This window comes from Pelodiscus sinensis, chromosome 4, assembly GCF_049634645.1.
Source record: "Pelodiscus sinensis isolate JC-2024 chromosome 4, ASM4963464v1, whole genome shotgun sequence".
Classification (NCBI taxonomy): Eukaryota; Metazoa; Chordata; order Testudines; family Trionychidae; genus Pelodiscus; species Pelodiscus sinensis.
In genome coordinates, this window is record NC_134714.1 from 127,287,738 (window position 1) to 127,312,180 (window position 24,443).

At 52.6% G+C, this 24,443-nt stretch overlaps 1 protein-coding gene across 1 annotated transcript; it reads left to right on the forward strand.

Annotated features, from left to right (window-relative positions):
- Nucleotides 1-11,314, forward strand: LOC142829276 (glycine-N-acyltransferase-like protein 3). The gene is made up of 6 exons (XM_075928548.1): nt 1-489; nt 1,039-1,174; nt 3,727-3,834; nt 4,187-4,310; nt 4,654-4,774; nt 10,181-11,314. Exons 2-6 carry the CDS (start codon nt 1,097-1,099, stop codon nt 10,632-10,634), a joined length of 885 nt encoding a protein of 294 aa, XP_075784663.1. The 5' UTR covers nt 1-489; nt 1,039-1,096; the 3' UTR covers nt 10,635-11,314.
- The last annotated feature ends 13,129 nt before the right edge of the window (nt 11,315-24,443 follow it).

Genomic DNA, 24,443 nt, shown 5'->3' on the forward strand with positions numbered 1-24,443 from the left:
ACACAGAGCAGAGGGACGGTCAAAGCCAAAGAGAGGGCCCAGACTGGGGCTTCCAGTGCAACTCAGAGTCAAATAATAGAGACAGAGTTAGGCAGGAGCTGCCATGAGTGAGCCGTGAGCTGGGACAGCCGGGGATGTGGGTTAGGACTGAAGAGGACCAGCTGAGTTGGTTGCCTGAACCCCACTCCCGGCCGTGCTTGTGACTCCTCAACATTCTTCTCCACCGGCCTCAGGAAATCACCTCGCCCCCCTCAGCCCATGGAAGGAGCCTGACCCTGCCTTGCTACTGCAGGGACATGAATGGCCCAGCTCCCAGCCAGAAACAGACTCTGTTAATGAGTCATTCGCTCAGGGATAAAAGGCTGGAACAGCCCCTGAAGGAGGGATCAGAACCAGCTGCTGTCTGGCAGAGACCTCACTGCCCCACAAGCTCCCTGTCCCTCCAACTTCTTTGGGGCTGCACCTCAACCCAGCGCTGAGACTGCCCAGGTGAGTGGGACCTACTGGGGCCACCCTAGGCCTGCACAGACCTGCCCTAGAAAGGCTGGGCCATAGAGATACAGACGGGACCTATTATTGTTGTAGGGTCTCTGGGGAGCAGGGTGCTGCACCCAGGCAGGAGTGTTATTGCAGGGTCATGACTCTCACTAACACAGCTTAACAAAATTGTGTGAAAAAAGAATAAAGATTTCTATGCCTCTTAGATGAGAAATCTGTCACTTGAGGTCCTCACCCACTGCTGTTTGGGTCTGGGAACATCCAGACAACATTAGTGCAAATTCTCAAGTCAAGTCACAGGCAAAGCTGCCATGAGATTACAAGCATTGGTTCCCTGGTGTGAGCAACACCCATGCTCACTGGATTTGTTATTGTAGGGTCTCATGATCACAGGGCTACAGCCAGACTGGCTTGTTATTGTGCGGTCACCTCATAGAGTTTGCTATTTTGACAGGGCTGGGAGGCTGCAGACACTCTGCATTTCTCCAGGGAGGCGGGGACAATGAGGGTTGTAGGGAACTGATGGGTCTCTACCCCCAGGGTGTACCCTGCTCTGTGTTTGCTAGAAGCTGCCGAGGGCCCATTTCCACCACTGGAGATGCTGATCCTGAGCTGTTCCTCCAAGCTTCGGCTGCTGGAGGGGACACTAAGGAGGGGCCTGCCTGAGACACTGCTGGTGACTGTACCTGTCTTTCACCCCCATGTGCCACTTCCTGAGACAGGGATGGGAGTGGGAAAGAAAGTTCTCTCCCCAGGGATGGGGTGGGGATTGGCTGCCTATGCACATGTAACCCTTCTGCCAGGAGCAGCCAGCAGCCAGAAGGGCCGGGTTCAGTATCTGGGGGGGTTCCTTCAGCAATGTGATCAGTTGGCTCAAGCCCCCACCCAGCAAACTGGGAAAATTTCAACCTACCGATTGGGCCCCTTTAAAGGCAATTCTTCCCCTCTCGCAAGCACTTTGTCGGAGATAGAAACAGTCTGTTCAATAACAGTAATCTAGCAGATACACACAAAACAAAGTAAACCTGTAAGCAACACAGCACCCGCGAATCCACAGGGAGAATCTTTTGCGTCACGATGTTTAGTCCTCATCTCATACCAGTTATCACGTATCATACCACTGCTCCCACCGGTTATTGTCCAACTGCTCCCACCAGCTGCTACACCGGCCGCCTGCTGCTGCTTCCACAGGCCACTCCACCTGCTGTCTCCCACTGCTTGAATGGGCCGTTCCTGCCAGCTGCTCCCACCATCCGCTCCCACCAGCTGCCTTCTGGTGTCTGTTCTAGCTCCATCATTGGAACGGGAGGAGACTTGACTCAGTTTTGGCAGAAGAAGGCTCGTCCATTCCAGATTCTGTACACTGACAGATTCTCTCTCCTCTGAACTCAGTTAAACACAGTCTGACTTTTCTCTGTCCCCCCAATAACTGCCTGCATTAGTGGCCATATCTTGCAGTTCCTGCATTTAAAGTTAACACAGTTGTGACCCCACACCATCCATTGGTTACAATGGGCAACACGCCATTCTAACTGTTGAATACCTAGCAGGCCTAAGCAAACTGAGTGAACATAACCCCATCCTGGATTCCTATCCCATTCCAGCTATCTGTATGGAACTACTGATTCAGACCCTGCTTGCAGACAGCACCTTCCCCCCCATGTTCTGGCTTCTCTCTCGGCCACCCCATCCCCACCCACATCTCCTGTCTCCCAAACTCCAAACACAGCATCAATTCCTGCTGCTCAACCAGTACAGCCAGGGGGACCCCCCAGCAAATCAAAGGGCAGGTTGGCTCCATATCAACCAATTACAGCACAGGAGGACTCTGTGAGCCAATCACTGCACAGGGAGGCTCTGTGCCAGGCAATCAGGGAGCTGGGTTGCTCTGGCTCCCTCCATGTCCCTGTGCAGTCACATGGCTCCAGTGTGTGAGAGCGGTCACAGTGCATTGGTCCCCGCAATACACATACACACAGGGTCTCCACTGCGATACAAGCCCATTGGCTTCTAGGCAGGGTCAAACACGAAAAGTGAGAGAGTAGATCCAGGGTGGTTAGAAACAGGCCCAGCGCACGTCCATCATTCTCCTTTCCTCCTCCCTGACCTTCACCCTAACCGCTTGTGCATGCCACATCCTCCATACCCAGCCTCTCCACTGTTCTCCTTGCTGCTACTTCCTTTCCCCAGAACAACCCATCTGTAGCTCACAGAGCATTGAGCAGTCAGCTTCCCTGGCCTTGGACCACTGAATCCATTGTGAGGTGGTTACCAATGTCCCCTCTAATCTTTTCCATCCAAGTGCAGATTTTTTTCATCCATGTGAGAAATAATTTATTGATGTGCACTGCGGCATGTACAAATGTGCACCACCCATACAAACAAAATACCAAGCTGAAGGTGCTCTGATCATCAGAAGGGCATCATTTGTAGCTCTCCTGAGAGGCCTCACAGGTGCACAGTGAACTGGGAACCCTATGAGGAGACCATGTTGACTAAGTGAAACCTGTGGTGCCAGACCCTTGGGCAGGAATGGGAGGTGGAGGTCATTTTGCAGAAGGTCTAAAATCTCCCACAATGTGCAAGGGATCCCAAAACCCCTCAGTAAACATCAGGGCTGCGTCTAGACTGGCAAGTTTTTCCCGCAAAAGCAACTGCTTTTGCGGGAAAAACTTGCCAGCTGTCTACATTTGCCACTTGAATTTGCCCAAGAACACTGACGATCTAATGTATGATCATCAGTGTTCTTGCGCAAATACAATGACTCTCACATTCGGGAAAAGACCCTCTTGCACAAATGCTTTTGCGCAAGAGGGCCAGTGTAGATAACTGAGAACCATTTTGCGCAAAAAAGCCCCGATGGCGAAAATGGCAATCGGGGCTTTCTTGCGCAAAATCGCGTCCAGATTGGCACGGATGCTTTTCCGTAAAAAGTGCTTTTGCGCAAAAGCGCTCGTGCCAATGTAGACGCTCTTTTCCACAAATGATTTTCCGTTAAAAGCATTTGCGGAAAATCATGCCAGTCTAGACGTAGCCCGGGAGTCTCCCAACAGAGCTGGGAAAACTGGAACTGCTGCTGGAAATGCTGCCCCTCCCCCAGCTCTGATTCCCAACACCTCCATGTGCTGGTGGTGCTTGATCATACCAGAGGGCAGGGGACGGGACTGGATGACTTCCCGTGGGGCTTTCCAATTGCTGTAGGAGCCTAGGAGACTCTGTCTCTGGCAGGTCCACGGTGCTGTGATGAACATAAACGGCGGGAACCCGGCTGGGCAGGAGGTGCTGGTGGATTCGTGGCCTGAGTTCAAAGTCGTCCTCACTCGGCCTCACAGAAAGGTGCCAACTCGCAGCCACCAAGATGATCCGTCGCCCGAGGGCTCAGTCCAAGGAAGGGGGAACGGCCTGTGGAATGGGACCCAGGGCATTTCCTCTCTAGGGGAGCTGTAGAGACTTAGGTTGGCTCAGGGAGGGAAGAGGGATTGAGATTTAGGCCCTTCTTCTTCATCACCCCACAGGGGAGAGGCTGGCTTGGGGGCTGGGACTGGGACATGCAGCCTTTCACCTCTAGGAGACCCCAGACTGGGGTCGAGTTTGCACAGTGGTTCAGCAGTGGTAGAGTGTGGTGAGGGGGCAGCTGATCAGTCATTGCATTGGCAGTTCCCCACCTGACTCCATGTCTCCCCGGCAGGTGGCATCGGACGACTCTGATTTCTGCACCAACACGTATGCAGTGCACTACCGGGACCTGGGCGCCTGCCGCACCCTGCTGGGCAGTGCTGTCAACTGGGACCAGGCCTTCCGCATCCACGGGCGCACAGCACTGGGGAGAGCCCCCCCAGCAACTGAGTATCTGTGCTGTCCTGTTCCCAACCCCAGGATCTTGCCAGCCCCAAACCCTCTGTTCCCCAAAAATTCTAAGGATGTTCCCAAGAGCAATATGGGGGGCTGGCGTACATGGGGTAGCCCCTTGCCAGATATGGGCTCAGATTGGTTCAGCTGACCACATCCCCTTCCCTGAGGCCTGGGGCAGGTGGGTTTAGAAGTTCAGACTCCTGCCCCCTGTGCCAGGCTGGACGTCCCACATACATGGGCCCTTTTCTCATCACCCTTCACTCCCTGTCCCTATGGCTCACGGCCAATCACTGCCCCCTGCAGGGCTCCGTGACGGGCTCTATGAGGCCTCCAGAGACATTGCCACGACCAGAGGGGCCAAGCTGGACGTGCTCCGCTACTTCACCTACTTCCACTCGGATCCCAGCTCCATGCCCAAGATCAAGTCAGTGTCTGCCTGCGTCGCAGGGCCCCATACCGAGGAGAGGAGGGGGGATGTTGGATCAGGAAACAGTCGGAGAGGCGGGGGCACTGGCCAGCATGGCATTGGGATGTCCAAACTCTGGCTGGCTGTTCCTCATGAAGAGCCTTGGGCCCTGGGGTCCTGTTGGTACCAACAGAAACCCAGTGGGACTGGTGCTGAGCCCATAGAATCATAGAACTGGAAGAGACCTCAGAAGGTCATCAAGTCCAGCCCCCTGCTCTAGGCAGGACCAATTCCAATTAAATCAAACCGGCCAGGGCTTTGTCAAGCCAAGACTTAAACACCTCTAGGGATGGAGACTCCGCTTCTTCCCTAGGTAACCCATTCCAGTGCTTCACCACCCTCCTAGTGAAATAGTTTTTCCTAATATCCAACCTGGACCTCTCCCACCACAACTTGAGACCATTGTTCCTTGTTCTGCCATCTGTCACTACTGAGAACAGCCTCTCTCCATCCTCTTTGGAACCTCCCTTCAGGAAATTGAAGGCTGCTATCAAATCCCCCCTCACTCTTCACTTCTGCAGACTAAACAGACCCAACTCCCTCAGCCTCTTCTCATAGGTCATATGCTCCAGCCCCCTAATCATTTTGGTCCACTGGACCCTCTCCTATGTGTCCACATGCTTTTTGTAGTGGGGGACCCAGAACTGGAGACAATACTCCGTATGTGGCCTCACAAGAGCCGAATAAAGGGGAATAATGATGTCTCTGGATCTGTTGGCAATGTTCCTCTTAATGCAACCTAATATGCCATTAGCCTCCTTGGCTACAAGGGCACACTGTTGACTCATATCCAGCTTCTTATCCACTGTAACCCCCAGGTCCTTTTCTTCAGAACTACTACTTAGCTGGTTGGTCCCCAGCCTGTAACAATGCTTGGGATTCTTCCATCCCAAGTGCAGGACTCTGCACTTGTCCTTGCTGAACCTCATCAGATTTCTTGTGGCCTAATCCTCCAATTTGTCTAAGTCACTCTGGACCCTATCTCTGCCCTCAAGGGGTATGTCTACACTACCCCACTAGTTCGAACTAGCGGGGTAATGTAGGCATACCGCACTTGCAAATGAAGCCCGGGATTTGAATTTCCCGGGCTTCATTTGCATAAGCAGGGAGCCGCCATTTTTAAAACCCCGCTGGTTCGAACCCCGTACAGCGCGGCTACACGGGGTTCGAACCAGCGGGGTTTTAAAAATGGCGGCTCCCCGCTTATGCAAATGAAGCCCGGGAAATTCAAATCCCGGGCTTCATTTGCAAGTGCGGTATGCCTACATTACCCTCCTAGTTCAAACTAGGAGGGTAGTGTAGACATACCCAAGGGTATCTACCTCTCCCCCTAGCTTAGTGTCATCTGCAAACTTGCTGAGGGTACAATCCATCCCCTCATCCAGGCTATTAATAAAGATATTGAACCAAACCAGTCCTAGAACTGAACCTTGGGGCACTCCGCTAGAAACCGACTGCCATCCTGACATCGAGCCATTGATCACTACTTGCTGGACCAGTCCTTCTAGCCATCTTTCTATCCATCTTACCATCCATTTATTCAATCCACGTTCCCTTAACTTGCTGGCAAGAATACTGTGGGAGACCATATCAAAAGCTTTGCTAAAGTCAAGGTATATCACATCCACTGACTTTCCCATGTCCACAGAGCCAGTTACCTCGTCATAGAAGCTAATCAGATCTGGTCAGGCACGGCTTGCCTTTTGTGAACCCATGCTGACTATTCCTAATCACTTTCCTCTCCTCCAAGTGTCTCAAAATAGATTCCTTAAGGATCCTTTCCATGATTTTTCCAGGAACCGAAGTATGACTAACCGGCCTATAGTTCCCTGGATCGTCCTTCTTCCCTTTCTTAAAGATGGGCACTACATTTGCCTTTTTCCAATCCCGCGGGATTTCTCCCGATCTCCACGACTTTTCAAAGATAATGGCCAAAGGCTCCTCAATGACATTTGCCAGCTCCCTCAGTACTCTTGGATGCATTAAGTCCGGACCCATGGATTTGTATACATTTAGCTTTTCTAAATAGTTCCTAACCTGTTCTTTACCCACCAAGGGCTGTCCATCTTCATCCCATCTTACATCACTTAGCACATTAGCCAGGGAGCCCACCTTGTCCGTGAATACAGAGGCAAAGAAAGCATTGAGTACTTCAGCTTTCCCCACAACATCTGTCACTAAGTAACCTTCTTCATCCAGTAGGGGCCACACACCCTCTCTGATCACCTTCTTCTTGTTAACATGACTGTAGAAACTTTTCTTGTTATCCTTCACATCCTTAGCCAGTCACAATTCCATTTGCGCTTTCGCTTTCCTGATAACCACCCAGCAATCTCGAGCTATACATTTAAACCCCTCCCTGGTCATTTGTTCAAGTTTCCACTTTTTGTAAGCTTCCTTTTTGTGCTTCAGCTCACCAAGGATTTCCCCTGTAAGCCAATCCGGTCTCCTACCATGTTTGCCTCTCTTGCTATGCATCTGGATGGTTTCTCTCTGTGCCTTCAATAAGGCTTCTTTAAAATACTGCCAGCTGTACTGGACTCCTTTCCCCTTCATGTTAGCATCCCAGGGGATTCTGCTCATGAGGTCTCTGAGGGAGTCAAAATCTGCTTTTTTGAAGTCCAACGTATGTATTTTACTACTCTCTTTTCTTCCTTTGGTCAGGATCCTGAAATCTACCATCTCGTGATCACTGCTTCCCAGGTTGTCACCCACCTCTATTCCCCTATTAGTTCCTCCCCGTTTGTGAGCAGAAGGTCAAGTTGCACACAGCCCCTGGTCAGATCCTTCAGCACTTGTACCAAGAAGTTATCCCCAACATTCTCCAAAAACTTCCTGGATTGCCTGTGTACTGCCATATTGGTTTCCCAATAGATGTCAGGGTGATTAAAGTCCCCTACAAGTACCAGGGCCTGCGATCTGGAAGCTTCTCTCAGTTGTCTGAAGAAAGCCTCATCTACCTCATCCACCTGATTCGGTGGCCTATAGCAGACACCAACCACAGCATCACTGCTGTTGTTTGCTCCTCTAAACTTAACCCATAGACTCTCAACAGATTTTTCTCCATCTTTATACTGCAGTTCAGAGCAATCATAGTGTTCTCTTACATATAGTGCAACTCCTCCTCCTTTTCTCCCCTGCCTGTTCTTCCTGAACATTCTATACCCTTCCATGACAGCACTCCAGTCATGCGAGTCATCCCACCAAGTCTCTGTTATATCAATTAAATCATATTTCTTGGACTGGGCCAGGGCCTCCAGTTCTTCCTGTTTGTTGCCCAGGCTTCTCGCATTAATGTACAAATACCTTAGATAACCAGTTGATTGCCCTATCTTTGCCATTCGAATCAGGGGTCCTCCTTTGTTGCTTGTTCCTCTTTTCATTTCTTTCCCAGTATCTGACTTTCCCACTCCCCTCAGGGTTTTGGTCACCGTCCCCCAACGAACCTAGTTTAAAGCTCTTCTCAGTAGACCTGCCCGCAAAGATACTCCTTCGTCTCTTGGTTAGGTGGATCCCATCTCTTCCTAACAATCTTTGTGCCTAGAACAGAGTCCCATGGTCGAAGAAACCAAAGCCCTCTCTGCAACACCACCTGCACAACCACGCATTTACTTCCTCAATTCGACGATCCCTGCCCAGTCCTTTCCCTTCAACAGGGAGGATGGACGAGAACACCACTTGTGCTCCGAATTCTTGGATCCTTCTTCCCAATGCTACATAATCTGCAGTAACCCGCAGAAGGTCATTCTTGGTTGTATCGTTAGTTCCCACATGAAGAAGCAGGAAGGGGTAGAGACCCGTAGGTTTGATCAGTTTGGTATGCCTCTCAGTCACATCCTGAATGCGAGCTCCTGGTAAGCAGCACGCCTCTCAAGGTTCCAGGTACGGACAGCAGATGGATGGCTCAGTCCCTCTTAGGAGGGAGTCCCCGACCACCACCACCCATCATCTTCTTTTGGGGTGGTGGTCGTGGAACCCCCATCCCTAGGACTACGCATCCCATGCCTTCCAGTGGATGGTGTTCCCTTGCGGTTCTTCCTTGTAAGGTCCCTTCCAAAGCATTCAGCACTGCAGAGCCTGTGGAGAGAGCCTGAAAGCGATGACATCCGCAGAGACAGGAGAGTGTAGCCTGAAAGCGATGACATCCGCAGAGACAGGAGAGTGTAGCCATGGGCTGGCACCACCCATGGGATGGGGAGATCCCTTCGGTGCCTACGCAGGACCTCTAACCTCTGCCAGGAGACCCAGATCCAAATGGCTTCTGTGCCACCAATAGGGCCCTGCCAGTGGCACCAGACACCCCTGCAATCAGTTATCAGCTTGGGCACTGAGTGGCCAAGCTCCCCCCATTCCAGCACCACATTTTGCCTGGCCCAGGTTAGAGAGGAGCCTTCCCCACCCTCAGCATATACAGAGCTTAGATTTTCACCTGGACCCAGGTTAAAGTACCCTGGAGGTGAATTGAGGAGTCGAGGGGAGTGTCTCTAAGAGGAGGAAGTGCGCCATTCTAACAAGAAGGGACATTGGGCAGCACTGCCAGTAAGAGGGGAAAAGCTCCGTCCATGTCCCATTCCCCACCCCTGGGCCAGCAGATCTCTCCTTGCTCGGGCCAGATCAGAACTAACCCTGCAATTTCCATCCCCCAAAAAGGCAACCGCTCACCTCTCTATTTGGCTCTCTCATTAACCCCTCTGAAGTCCCCTAAGTCTGGCCTGTTCTAGAGCGCGATTTCCAAACGCCATCTTAGGAATTGCTCCCACCTGGCATTGGAGATGGGGCAGCCCAATGTGATTGGCTGCCTCTCCCACACAATGCCTTGCAGAAGAGCCAATGAAAGCTGCTACAGTAAGAGGTCCCTACTCCTCTCTTTCATGCAGTAGCATGACACCTTCTCCTGGGAAGGGCAAGCAGAAATTGCTCAGCATCTCAGGCAGTTCCTGTCCCTCCTTCCCTTCCCCTGCTGTGAGCAATGAGATAGCACAATGTGCCTACTCCCCCCCCACCACAGGAACACCTAGTAAGGGCAGAGTGGAGGCCCCAGCAGCCCCCGCAGGGAGGGGAGGAAAAACCCAGGAGATGCCAACAGAAGGCTGTGGGGATGGACACAGTGCTAAGGGTGCCTGTGCAGGGATAGAATGGATAGGGCAGAAAGTTAGCTGGTGAGAAGATGGGGGGTGGCTATCACCATAATAAATCATAGAGCACTGGCAGGGTTGGGGACAGGGGAGATAAGCTCTCAAGGGAGACCAGCAATACAACATCGTATTTTTTTTAAAACTTCATAATCTTTGGGCCAGTCTCATCATTCTGGGGTTCCCATCCCTTATCCTTGGGGCTCTACACTGCTGCTCTCTGCCCCCCTAGGCTGGATCCGGCTGTGAGGCTCTCGTCCCTGGATGCCTCCCATGTCGACTTGCTGAATGAAATGTGGCTCTTTGGGAGCAATGAGAAGAGCAGGAAATACCTGGCCAGCCTCATCCGCCACTTCCCCAGTGCCTGCCTCCTGGATGCCACCGGCCGCCCTGTCAGCTGGTTGGCTTCAGATGCATTTGGTGCCCTGGGGCCCACCTACACTCTGCCCCAGCACCGGGGGCGAGGCTACAGTACGGTGCTGACTAACGTGATGGCCAAGTGGCTGCAGTCACTAGGCTACCCCAGCTACGGCAACGTGCTGGTGGAGAATTTCAACATGCAGAGGCTGATGGAGCAACAGGGCTTCCAGCCCCAGCCCAGCCTGTGCTACTTCATCCTCCACAATGCAGTACTGAACAGGGCCCCCACGCTAACCCCCAGGGCAGCAAGCGAGTCCCCAGCCTAGTGTCCCAGGGCAGCTCACATGGGAAGGGCAGACAAGTCTGGCTGTTAAGCCAAGTGGAACCACTAACATCTCCCACCTCCAGCCTCACAGACCTTGCCCCTCCCCCATAGCCCCATGCCCAACCTTACAGGGTCTGTCCTACACTTCTGAACCCCATATCCTGCCCTCCTCAGTGGACCCTACTGTCCACCCCTTACACACAGCACCCCCACTCCACTTCCCCTACACTGCTCCAGCTCGCTTCCTCTGCCAGACATCCCAGTAGTGATTCAATGACCTTGCAGCCAATCAAGCTAAGTGTCCACCTGCCCCTGCATCTGCTCCGCTCCTTCTCCCCTGCTTTCCTTTGAACAGCTACCTCTGTGTATTGCCACTCTAACTCCTCCATCAGCAATGTGTCATCCAAACTGCCAGAGACATCACCCTGATCTCCCTCTCACCCTGTCCCTCTCCACCTCCCCGTCACATCTCTGCCAGGGTCAGCCTGCTCTCCTCAGAACCATTTCCCTTCTCCTGGACCGGACAAACACAGCAGCTTTAAACAGGGAGGCAGGAGCTGTACAATTGGCCTCCTTAAGTGGTGAGCTCTGGCCATAACGCTTCTAACACGGGATCCATGTGGTTGTTCCCCCTGGATAGCAGCCAGCCCAAGGGAGTTTCCTTATCAAGGACTCCCTCAGGGGACAGCCTGTCCGAGTAACTCAAGGGTTAAATACCTCCCAGAGATGTTGATTATCCTCAAATCAAACGCCACAACCCCCCAGGATTCCTGACCTGAGGTTACACCCAAAAGCCACCCAGACTTGTTATAATCAGCACCACCAACACAAGGCACCCAAATCCCCTTTACTCCGCCCACTGTCATTGGCTGATAGCAGGAACCATTTTGTGCTTTGTGATCCAAGTTGCAATTAAACTGATTATTGCAGACAGCTTTGAGTGTTTCTCTGCCTTGCTCCCTGGCATGGCTGGAACCATGTGGGCAAGGGGGTGGCAGAATCACAGCTAGGGCCACACAACAGTTTCCCATTTATCCACCAGCTTTTCAAATAAAATTGTCCCTAAAAGGGGCTTTTTGTTCCCAGAAAGTGTCGGCTTTGTGTCCCACCACCGAAGAGATGAAAGCCACAGTGGTCTGGAGGGGTGACCTGGTCTGCGGTTTGGTGTCTGCAGCAACAAGTGTTAGGTCAAATATCCAGGGCTTCCTTTTGAAAAGTACCCAAGGGGACAAGTTGAAGCTGCCCCCCCTCATTTCTAGCTATGCCCTTTGATCATTCCACACTTCCCCTCCCACACACAACCATTAAACCACTGCTCAGGACGGGGCTCACCTGATGCAGGCTTCCTTTTGTGAGACCAACGCCACAGTGGATCAGTTTGGCCTCCTCAAGTCCCCGCACAGCAGGCTCAGCCTCGACAGCCATGTTCCTTTTCAGAGCTCCCACTGCTCAAGGCCTGGCACCACCAACACATGGTTCCAGGACAGAGTGTATCAGAGACATTGCCCGGGTGGGAGGGGGGAGTTTGAGGCATCCAACAACTTCACTTTCCTCCTCCCACATCCCACCACTAGGGTTACCAGGTAGACCCCCTGCAAAATACCGGGCACACTCGATCTTGGGGGGGGGGGGGGGGGCTGGCCAGGAGGAAGGGGGGCAGGAGGTGGGGCTGGGGGTGTCGGGGGCCATGGGACTGGCCAGGAGGAAGGGGAATGGGAGGCAGGGCTGGAGGGGGGGAGGGAGCCTGAGGCCACGGGGCTGGCCGGGAGGAAGGGTGGGGCGGGCAGCAGAGCTGGGGGGGATCGGGGACCGGGGGGGCCAGAGGAAGGGGGGGTAGCAGAGCTGGGGGGGGGGTGGAGGGAGCAGCCACTGGCCGCAGCTGGAGTCCACCAGGCCGCGCCCCCGGCAGGCACTCCCTCTAGTTGCTAGTAGAAGCCGGGCGGGGTCCATGGAGTAGCCGGCTGGCCCCGCTCATCTCACCTGGACCCCAGGTACATGGCAGATCCCGCTGGGATTGGCCTGCCCCTGGGGTCTGCTTTCTGGCTGCTCAGGGATCCTGCAGACAGGACACAGCTCAGGCACAGGGGTGCGGTGGGAGGGGGGTTCCTAGCTCCCCCAGCACCGGAGGTGTCATTTCAGAAGAACTCGGGGGGCAAAGCTGTGTTTGACGTTGTCACGTTACCGAATTGGAGGGAAGCAGCCAGATCGCTGCTGCACCCCTAGGTGGGGGTGTTGGCCCCAGAAATCTGTATGAAAGGGAGCCATGTGGGGTATTGAATGGGAGCTTGTTGTTTTCTGATCCTGTGTACACTGTTTATGTGAGTATATAATGTCTGTGTGTGTAGATCTGTAATCTGTGTGGAAACTGAAGATTTCCCTGCATGTGGTTAAGCATTGGGCAGGGCCGAGCCTGTGGAGCCTGTGGACATGCTAATTACCTGTGGAACAATGGTTCTCAATGGGCCAAAGACACACCCAAAGAATGGGGGCTGTCCTGAGAGCAGCCAGCAGGGAACACAGAGAGGCTGAGGAACAGGTGACCTGCTACATACTAGAAGAGGCCAGGAAGGGTATAAAGAGGCCATGTGGTCGATGCCATTTTGTTCTCAGCTCAGCACTTCATCCCAGAGGCAGCACTGCAGGGATTGAAGAGCCCGGAAGACCTGGGAACCCATCCTGATCGTAGGATGTGCAATAAGGACTTTTAACCAGCAGCTGCAACATCTCTGCTAGAGCCTGCATCGAGGACTGGGAGATTCGATGCATGTAACGTACTGTACTTTAATAACCTCACTCTCACGCTTTTCTTTCTTGTAATAATAAACCTTTAGATATAGATTCTAAAGGATTGGCCCAGCGTGATTTGTGGGTAAGATCCAGAGGGTAAATTGACCAGGGATCTGTGGCTGGTTTCTTGGAACCGGACAGAACTTGTTCGGGGTAGGTGGGATTGGGTGCTAGGACCCCCCCCCCCACCTGTGTATAGGCCCGGGGCCATCTGGGGCACGGAGATTGCTGGGGCGTCGGAGGGGTTTTGCTCGGGAGGCTTCAGGCAGGCAGCTGAAGCGCTCTGTGAGACTGGTTCGTGGCCTATTTGGAGAGGTCACCAGTCAGGGGGGGCTGTAAGGAGCCCCGGATTTGAGCAATTCGCCCTGAGCGGACGCCTTCAGCTGTGCCCAGACACGGCCCGGTCCGTCACAGTGGCATAGTCGGCAGGATCCACAGATCTTGGTCAATTGAGCTTTGGGATCAGGACCCCACGCTGTCTAAATTTGATTTTTGGTGTTGAGAGTTTGGTTGATTAAAGAGCCGCTGTGATGATCCCAGAATTATATGAGAGTCTGAGCAAAAGTGCTCTGAAGGATTTGTGCTTGGGGAGAGGCATTGCCTTTAGGAAAAGGGCCTCTAAACTAGATCTGGTAGTGTTGTTACTAACCAGAGATGTGGATGAAAGGGATCAGAAGCAAGCCAAGGAAGCTGCTGAAAGAAGGCAGAAGGCAGATGAAGAAATTGCTAAGAGACAGAAGGAGCTGGATCGGGAACTTGAGATGAGAAAAGCAGAACTTGAGGAGAAAAAGGCAGAATATGCTGAGAGACAGCGGAGGGAAGAGGTAGAGCATGTGAAGAAGATGGCCCTAGCCAAGGAGGAACATGCTAGACTTGACCTCCAGCTTAAGGGACTAAAAGAACAAGAGAGACTGTATCCTCCTGAAGGTTCAATGTATAACTCTGTGGGTATGGGGTATGCTTATGATATGGCAGACGTATTTTACCCAGCTGATGTGAAAACCCAACCCCAAAGCATGTGTAAATGCAAACCTTTTGTGTTACCTGTAGCTAACAGGGAGGTTTGGGAAGGGGGTGCATGTGGGTATGAAAAGTTTCCTGGAGCTGGTCAGTCTCCCTGTAACCAAGGGGAAAGTGTCTCTACATGTGAGCCTGTGGGTAAGGGCCCGTCTGATGCCTCAGAGGTGAGGCTGGAATCAGAACCAGGGCAAGAAGAGCCCAGAAATCAGGGAAGTGTTTCTCTGAGGCAGCCTGGAGTGGCTGGCCAAAGTGAAGTTTTAGTTGAGGAGTTGGTGGCTGGTGAGGTTTGTGGAATTGAACCTGCACAAGCTGAAGTTGATTTGTGTGAAGAAGCACAGTGTGTGCAAGCTGGCAATTTGGCTGGTGGAAGTAGCAAGGGGGCAGTAAAGGAAGCTGTCCCAGTGGCCAGCTGTATGCCTGAGATTAGCCAGGGGTGTTGGGACAAGGGTGAAACTGTCTCTGGTTGTCTGTCTGTGTGTGGGGAAGAGTTTCTTCCTGTGTCTGAGGAAGGTGCCCCACAGCCTGTGAAGGCTGAGAGCAGTGTGTCACGTTGCTGAATTGGAGGGAAGCAGCCAGATCGCTGCTGCACCCCTGGGTGGGGGTGTTGGCCCCAGAAATTGGTATGGGGGGATTGAATGGGGATTGAATTGTTTGTTGATCTTATGTACGCTATTTATGTGAATGTATAATGTCTATGTGTGTAGGTAGGAATCTGTAATATGTGTGGAAGCTGAATATTTCTGTGAATGTGGTTGAGCATTGCTATGGACAGGCTGGGTAGCAAAGCCCTGTGGAACAATGGCCCTTGATGGCCCAAAGACACACCTAAAGCAGGAGGGCGGAGACCCAAGGGCTGCCAGCAGAGATTGGCCTCTGACCAGGTGACTTGCTGCAGACTAGAAGAGGCCAGGAAGGAGTATAAAGAGGCCATGTGGTCGATGCCATTTTGTTCTCAGCTCAGCACTTCATCCCAGAGGCAGCACTGCAGGGATTGAAGAGCCCGGAAGACCTGGGAACCCATCCTGATCGTAGGATGTGCAACAAGGACTTGTAACCAGCAGCTGCAACATCTCTGCTAGAGCCTGCATCGAGAACTGGGAGATTCGGTGCATGTAACGTACTGTACTTTAATAACCTCACTCTCAAGCTTTTCTTTCTTGTAATAATAAACCTTTAGATATAGATTCTAAAGGATTGGCCCAGCGTGATTTGTGGTAAGGTCCAGAGGGTAAATTGACCAGGGATCTGTGGCTGGTTTCTTGGAACCGGACAGAACTTGTTCGGGGTAGGTGGGATTGGGTGCTAGGACCCCCCACCTGTGTATAGGCCCGGGGCCATCTGGGGCACGGATATTGCTGGGGTGTCGGAGGGGTTTTGCTCGGGAGGCTTCAGGCAGGCTGCTGAAGCGCTCTGTGAGACTGGTTTGTGGCCTGTTTGGAGAGGTCGCCAGTCAGGGGGACTGTAAAGAGCCCCGGATTTGAGCAATTCGCCCTGAGCGGACGCCCTAAGCTGTGCCCAGACACGGCCCGGTCCGTCACACAGTGTGGTTGTCCCAGAGTTGGGTCTGGATATGGCTAAGGCCCAGGAAGGGGGTGGCCCAAGGTTTGTGTCTGCTGGGGAGAGGGATGAGGTGACTCAGGTAGAGTCAGTCAGTGTTTTACCAGAACCCCAGAGACCAGACAGTGGTGACCCTGATATTGTGCCTGATGCTGCTGTGTTGCTGGCAGAGGGGGGAGCTACTCGGTGGGAGCAGGGAGACCCCTTAGCCCGGGCACAAGGAGAGAATGAGGGTGTGTTAACTCTGGTGCCTAATGATGGTGTGGACGTTTACAGCCATCTAGAGAGCTGCACAGGGAGTGAAGATGCCTCTGACCCTGTCTCTTGTGAGTCTGTCTGTGTGCCTGAGAGGGGATTGTTTGTGAATCCACCTGAGGGGCCAGAGATGACTCAGGGAGTAAGGGAATTGCAGGAGGAATTGGTTGGGGCTCAGCAGGGCAATGCTACTGCAGAGCCAGGGAAGGGTGAACTGCTGCCTAAGGAAGCTCATAGGAAGGAGAGTCCTGGCAGTGCTTGTAGCAAGCAGTTTGCTGTGACTGAGGGAGGTGACAGGGCCTTGCTGGGAGAAGGCATTCAGGAGAAAGCTCTGCCTGTAAACGGCAGCAGCTTCTTGTGTGAGGCACTTGTTTTGGTGCCTGACAGACAGAATTTGTCTGTTAACAGTGACTCCAATGACTTGGGTTTAGGGAAACCCAGTGTGGATGGTGTTGGAGAAGTCTCAGAGGGACTGAGGGTTGTTCCAGATGAGGCAGGAACATCCAGAGAACTGGAGCAGGCTGCTAACCCAGTGACTGTGGGTGACCAGCTTGCTGGGAAGTCAGTGTGTGTGGGACAGGATTGTTCCCAGGTGAGTGAGGAGAGTGGGAAGTTAGTGTCTCAGATTCAGGAGAAGGGCTGGGTAGCTAAGTATGCAGAGCAGAACAGCTGTGTGGTCACCCTCCCTAGGACGCAGGAGATGGCAGTTATGCTCCCATCTCTGGACACGGTGGACACTCATACTCAATCAGGGAAGTTGATATCTGGTTCCATGTGGAACCAGAGGTTGGAGGTGGACAGAGGAGAGACTTGGGAGTCTACAGCTCACTGCTGTTACCCCACTGAGTGGGGGAAGGGGGGAAATTCCAGGGCCATTGTGAGCCAGGGAGTCACACCCAGCCAGCCCTTTGTCTTGGTCAGGCCAGAGGTTTCAGGCCTGGAGCCCAGAGGACAAGGGGGAGGGGCAGGACTTGTTTTGGCCAAGAAGATTTGCAGTTTAAACCTGAAGGGCCAAAACTGCAATGGTGTGGGGCCAGAGAAGTGGCCTGACGGAGAATTTCAGTATACACCTGAGATAGGATTGTTCTTGCTACTGATGTTAATTCTTGTAACCAATGTACTATTGTTGCAGAGAATTGTAAAGGTATGCGATGTGCATGATCCTATGAAAATACCATGTAATCTGTCTGGAGATGTACCAAACGACAGACGGTATGTAAGGGGACATTGTGATGTTGCTATTTCGTGGTTAACACTTGTAACTGGTCTTGGAACTTCTTACAGGACAAAAAGGGTTCCAGCCAGAAGGTCCTGTGTAAGAAGGGAAACTGAGGCATGCCACCATTTTGGTTGGGGAGGCCTGTGATGCCCTCAGTGATGTTACTGGCATCACTTCCTGCATCAATTTTGCGTTGGGGGTGTCACGTTACCGAATTGGAGGGAAGCAGCCAGATCGCTGCTGCACCCCTAGGTGGGGGTGTTGGCCCCAGAAATCTGTATGAAAGGGAGCCATGTGGGGTATTGAATGGGAGCTTGTTGTTTTCTGATCCTGTGTACACTGTTTATGTGAGTATATAATGTCTGTGTGTGTAGATCTGTAATCTGTGTGGAAACTGAAGATTTCCCTGCATGTGGTTAAGCATTGGGCAGGGCCGAGCCTGTGGAGCCTGTGGACATGCTAATTACCTGTGGAACAATGGTTCTCAATGGGCCAAAGACACACCCAAAGAATGGGGGCTGTCCTGAGAGCAGCCAGCAGGGAACACAGAGAGGCTGAGGAACAGGTGACCTGCTACATACTAGAAGAGGCCAGGAAGGAGGTATAAAGAGGCCATGTGGTCGATGCCATTTTGTTCTCAGCTCAGCACTTCATCCCAGAGGCAGCACTGCAGGGATTGAAGAGCCCGGAAGACCTGGGAACCCATCCTGATCGTAGGATGTGCAATAAGGACTTTTAACCAGCAGCTGCAACATCTCTGCTAGAGCCTGCATCGAGGACTGGGAGATTCGATGCATGTAACGTACTGTACTTTAATAACCTCACTCTCACGCTTTTCTTTCTTGTAATAATAAACCTTTAGATATAGATTCTAAAGGATTGGCCCAGCGTGATTTGTGGGTAAGATCCAGAGGGTAAATTGACCAGGGATCTGTGGCTGGCTTCTTGGAACCGGACAGAACTTGTTCGGGGTAGGTGGGATTGGGTGCTAGGACCCCCCACCTGTGTATGAGGCCCTGGGCCATCTGGGGCACGGATATTGCTGGGGTGTCGGAGGGGTTTTGCTCGGGAGGCTTCAGGCAGGCAGCTGAAGCGCTCTGTGAGACTGGTTCGTGGCCTATTTGGAGAGGTCACCAGTCAGGGGGGGCTGTAAGGAGCCCCGGATTTGAGCAATTCGCCCTGAGCGGACGCCTTCAGCTGTGCCCAGACACGGCCCGGTCCGTCACAGACGTTCCATCCTGCAAAGCCAGATACGGCAAACAGCACCATAGATAAACCTGTTGAGGGATCATGTCATGGGAGGGGGGGCCCTTGTTCCACAGCAAATTATGCCTCTGTCCAACTGCTGCCCAGGCTGCACTTTGACAAACTGACCAGGCTGAGCTCAAACAGATTTTGGCCTCACTTCTTCCACAGGCAACCTCCCCCACAAAGTGGTCCCACAAGGCAAAATGGCCACCTTGGGGCAGAGGTGCCTTCCCTCCCCAAAGCCTGTTCAGACATTGGCAGCTCACTCAGGCCCCTAGCTCAGTCTTGGCCCCAAGGAGCACTTTGAGAATGGGGAGAAGCTGCCGTGGTGAAGGAGACACCCATCGGAGCACCGCTGTTCAGAGACATGACACAACGCCGCTCCCACCAGCATTAGTGGGGCAAGGTCCCATGTGCCACACGTCACAAAACCAGGCAGCTCCTAGCCCCACGCTGGATTGGAAGGACTCTGTGTCCCATTCCTCACCCCTGAGCCTGTCTGTTTCTCCTTCCCCTTGCTCCTACCCTGGCCCATCTGCTCTCCCCAAATTCACTCTGTCATGAGATCCTGACCCGTGGACATCTCCCACACCAATATGTGAATGTGACGTGGCCCTACAGGGGGAGACCGAGCAGAGCAGCAATACCTGGCCAATCTGATCCTCCATTTTCCCAGCTTCTGCCTCCTGAATGCCAGCAGCCACCTTATCAGCTGGAGCCTCATGGACCCCTTTGGTGCCATGGTGTCCAGCTACATCCTACCCCAGTACTGTGGGTACACCTACATACAGGTGGTTAACACTGTGGTAGCTAAGCAGATGCAGGCACAGGGCTGCCTGTAAGCTGGCTGGTTTGCTCCTGGGCCCTGACTTGCGCTCAGGCCTATAACTACTGGTCCAGCAGCCCCTTTTAAACCACAGGGCCTGAGGGCGGGACAGGGAGCAATGCACACACCAGTCCAATGTCAATACAACCCAGCCCTGGTTCAGGTAGGGCAGGCAAACCAACACAGTTCCCAGGCACAAGTGAGGAGGGGGACATTGCCACCCAGAACATGGGGTTGCAGGGGGGACGTGGGCCCTTCCTACTCCACCACATCCTGGCCCAGGACCCTAGCAGTGGCAGCCTTGGTGGCCACTGGGATCAGCGGGGAATCCAATCCGCAACATGCCAACACGTTAAAAGGTTATTAGGTTAACCTGACCATCGTCAGCTTCCCCCGAGCCACTTCCAAACTCTCGGTCTCTACCTGGTTCCCAGTCAGCTGCGGGTAGGGTTGCCAGGTGTGACAGTCCGGTATTTGCGCCCTCTGTCCAGTAGAAAAATTTGGAAAATACCGGACATGTGCTATGCCCGGTATTTTCTGAATTTCCGGCTGGGTGCCGGATGGAAACCTGGCAGGGGCGGGGGAGTGACTGGGAGGCAGGGCCGCGATTGGCACTGGGAGTCCTGTGGTCACATGCAAAAGCCAATCAGCCCAGCTTCTGCGCACAACCAGAGGATCCCAGCGCCAATCGCGGCTCCGCCTCCCAGCTGGGAGCCTCTGGTTGGGTGCAGAAGCCTGGAGGGGGGAGTGGCTCCGAGTCACTCCCCCATCCCCACCTGGCTTCTACTAGCAACTAAAGGGAGTGCCTGCCGGGGGCACAGCCTGTTGGACTCTGGCTGTGGCCAGTGGCTGCACCCTCCCCCCCCCCCCATCAGCTCTGCTCCCCCCCTTCTTCCTGGCCAGCCCCGTGGCCCCCAATCACCCCCCAACCCTGCCTCCCACCCTCCTTCCTCCCAGCCAGCCCCGCAGCCTCCAGCCCCCGCCCATGATGAAGTGTGTCTGGTATTTTGTGGAGGTCTACCTGGTAACCCAAGGTGCGGGTTCTCGGAGGCCTGGTACTCTGCGTTCTGGAGTAGGATAAAAAAAGTCTCCTCCTTTGAGCCTGGGCCCGGCGATCTGGGCCAGTCTTCAGTCTTTGCCAGATCCGCAGGGCCCTCCTGGCATGAGAGCTCAGGGCAGGCCTCCGCTTCCTCTGGCAGCTGGGTCACCACTGAGCTCCTGGGCTGGGCTTTTATGCTCCCTGCCCCCACCCCTGGGCCTCTGGGGAATTAAATGGGCAGGACCCATCTCATGCCACCTGGGCTCAAAGAGGGGTTCTTCCCCCTAGGGGTCAGTGAGCGGCCACCCCTGCTCACTACACTACCCCACCCCATCTGTGACCTTGTGGCGCAGGAAAAGCATCCTACACAGAGGCTGCAGGAGAGCCAGGGTTTTCAGCGTCACCCAAGCCCGTGCCACAGCATTATCCACACACCAGGGCCAGTGATGGCCCCTGCTAGAGCACCTTGGCCCAGTGGCAGCCACCACCCCACCTCAGTCCCCTACCTGCAGCTTGTATGGAGCTGGGCTCAGGGTCAACAGGGTGGCCAAGTAAACCCCAGGCTTGGTATTGGACCCAATGGAACTAGCAACATCTCCCGTCTCTCCAGCATGTATCCCAGGCACTAGCAAATCCATGGTCCATTTTGATCAATTTAATAGGATTTTAATAATCATCAGCTTCATGATTTCATGCATTTTAATCTGAAATGAGTCTACTGATGCAATATCAGGCAAGTTGAAGGCTATGGTGAGGGACCACAGAATTGCCACCCTTACTTCTGAGGTGTTATTTACTGAGCTGCTGCTGGCGGAGGTCCTGCCTTCAGAGCTGGGCTCCCAGCCAGCAGCTGCTGCTCTCATTGGTCGCCCACCTTCTAAATGAAGTGCTGCTGCCAGCAACTGCAGAAAGCTAACAGTAGCAATCCTGCAAATGCCCTGCAACAGCCAGACCTCATAGAGGAGACCAGATTTCATGCTCCTCAATGCATTTTTCACAGCCATGAATTTGGTAACATCCTACTCTTGGGGCGAGCTACTGTAGCTCCATAACCAGCCTCCCTGGGTGGAACCTAACCTAACCCTAACGGCAGAATGTCTGGCAGCCCAGCTCCCCCTTCCTTAGCTCTCTGGCCAGGCCTACACTACAGCTTTTTTTTTTTTCTTAAAAAGCTATGCAAAATGCGCTCTGCCTTTTGCATCGTTTTTTCCAATTTTTTTTTTCAGAAGAGGCTTTTCTGAAATTTGGCCTGTCTACGCTGGGCCAGATTTTGGAAAATCTCCCTCTTTCAGAAGATCCATTCTCCTTATCAAATGAGGAAGACAGGGCTTCCAAAAGAAAAAAAAAGCAGAAGAGCAAATGCATTCTCTGGATGTGGTGTCCTCTGGTATCCTAGAAAAATCCTGCAGTGTAGACATAGAGAACCTAGCAACCATAACAACCTCCCGCTCAATACAACTCTGTGCCAACCATAGTGCCCTGTGGTTCAGGAGTGATACAGCCCCAGGATAGTTAAATAGCAGTAAGGTCACCTTGACACCTGGCAGAAATCTGAGAACAAGCTGTTCCCACTGCTTGTTCCCAAGCTGTTCCCATCTTCTCCTGCCAAAGGGGTTTTTAATCTTATGATTTGGGCACAATGTATCTGCAGGACAGAGAATCCTTCAGGCTACACTTAACCTAGTAGCAAATAAAACATGTCATGAGTGAGGGCTTGCTGGGAGAGGGTAATAGGAGGCAGGGGAATAGGGCTGCAGGGGACTGGGGCTGCAGCAAAAAGAAGGGATTTATGGGGAGATCAGAGGCATTGGGGGGGGTTTCAGATGAGGAAGCTAGATATTGGGAGGGATGATATGATGGTGGCAGGGAGGGGCGGGACTATCATCCACATTCTTTCTTCCAATGTGTGCCCTGGGATTGGGAAGACCTGTCCCTTTGGTGGAAACAGAGCCCCCCTCCCGAATCTTGGGGCCCCTCTTCCTCAAGGGGGCTCCTCTGAGTGGCTCACCTCCCCTTATGCAGGAGCCAGGATATGTGGGCCCATAACGCTTTAGAGGGGTGTCTGACCCCTTGTCTCCCCTCATGTGTGTGGGATCTGGGGGACACTGTCCCTTTAAGGGGTATCTGACTTCCTTTCCCTGTCCTCAGTATGAGCTGGCATTCACAGAAGTCCTGTCCTACTGGCAGGCAGCAGAGTGCAGCCATACTGGTGTAGACAACAGAGTTTAAGAATGTTTTATGTAATCTGCTTAATGGATTAGCGTGAGAATAAATGTTAAACTATAACTCGCCCGGCTGCCCTTCTCTGATTAGCAGGGAAGAATAGTCTTCTAGGCCAGTGTTTCTCAACCAGTAGTACGAATACCTTTAGCGGTACTCAAAAGAAGTCGGGGGGGGGGGATGTATGTCAACACAACTGAAATTTGGAGAAAACTTTTAAGTTTTACGGCGCTTTTTTGTACTTTTTACACCAAAAAATGTCATCCCCCGTCCGGCTACGATTAAGTTGTTTAAACAAAAGCATTGCAACGGTAGAAAAAAATTGTGTGTATCTGAAAACTATAAGTACTGGGGGTACTTTTTTTTTTTTTTAAATAAAGTTGAGAAACACTGTTCTAGGCCCTTAATAAAGATCCAGCAGGCACATTGTTTGTTTCTGTATCTGATGTCAAAGCAGAAAGAGATCAGAAGAATAATTGCGATTCAGCATGCTCATACTGTTGCTCTTGGAAGTAATTAGAATACAGATTGCGTTATAAAAAATATGTTGAATGATTAAAAGTTTGTACTCACAGAAGCTTAGTATTGGAAGTAGACTGATATCTTACTAAGGCAATTGTATCTCTTTTCCCATGTCACAATTGTGTAGTTCCTGGAGAGGGGGAGTGAATGAGTGTGGAATATGAGTGTTTGGAGAAAAATAACCCGCAGGTTCAGCAGTTTAAATCCAGATGATTAAAGAAGCTGGAAGACTCGGGGGTGCCATAGTACCATCAATTGGGCCCAATATAAGACAGACCAGTGCAGGACATTTAGATGGCTTTGGAATTATGAGCAAGCACCCCTTTTAGACAAATACTGGGAAGAAGGCATCAACATACTGTCATCAGATGACAAAGAAAAATGACTTCCAGACAAATAGATGCGAAAATACCGATGGTGATTGATTGAGAGCTGACACAGCAAAATGTATAGAACTGGATGGGAGAAAAGTCCTAGAAAAGATGTGGTGTCTTGTACATATCTTGTCAAGATCGGAGCATCAGTCCGGACCAAGAGAAGCCCCCGCTCTTCTCCTCCTCACATTTAACTCTCCTGGCCAGTGAGTTAGGGTATGTCTACACTACAAAGTTAATTCGAACTAACAGCCGTTAGTTCAAATTAACTTTACTATGCACTATACATGCAAACCGCTAGTTTGAACTTAATTCGAACTAGCGGAGCGCTTAATTCGAACTAGGTAAACATCATTCTACGAGGACTAACGCCTAGTTTGAATTCAGGGCTGTGTAGCCACTTAATTCGAACTAGTGGGAGGCTACCCCTTCCCAGGTTGCCCTGGTGGCCACAACCAGGGAAACTCTTCTGCCCCCCTCCCAGCCTCGGAGCCCTTAAAGAGGCATGGTCTGGCTACGGTGCTTGTGCCAGTTGCAAGCCTGCCAGCACCCAGCCAGCAGACCCTGCACCTGGCATGGCATGAGCCAGCCACCCGCTGCCACCCAGCCCTCCCCCTCTTCCCGGGACCAGGCAGGCGGCTCACAGGAGCCTGCCCGGAGCCGCAAGAGGCAGGGGCCGCAAGAGGCGGGCGCCCGCCAGGTCTAGTGCGGAGATCATGGACCTCATCAAGGTTTGGGGGGAA

Excerpts from the sequence above, each read along its gene's own strand:
- LOC142829276 (XM_075928548.1), top strand. The coding sequence starts at position 1,097 with ATGCTGATCCTGAGCTGTTCCTCCAAGCTTCGGCTGCTGGAGGGGACA. Across the intron at positions 4,311-4,653 it reads GGCCTTCCGCATCCACGGGC|GGCTCCGTGACGGGCTCTAT; the intron begins GCACAGCACTGG and ends TGCCCCCTGCAG. Across the intron at positions 4,775-10,180 it reads AGCTCCATGCCCAAGATCAA|GCTGGATCCGGCTGTGAGGC; the intron begins GTCAGTGTCTGC and ends CTGCCCCCCTAG.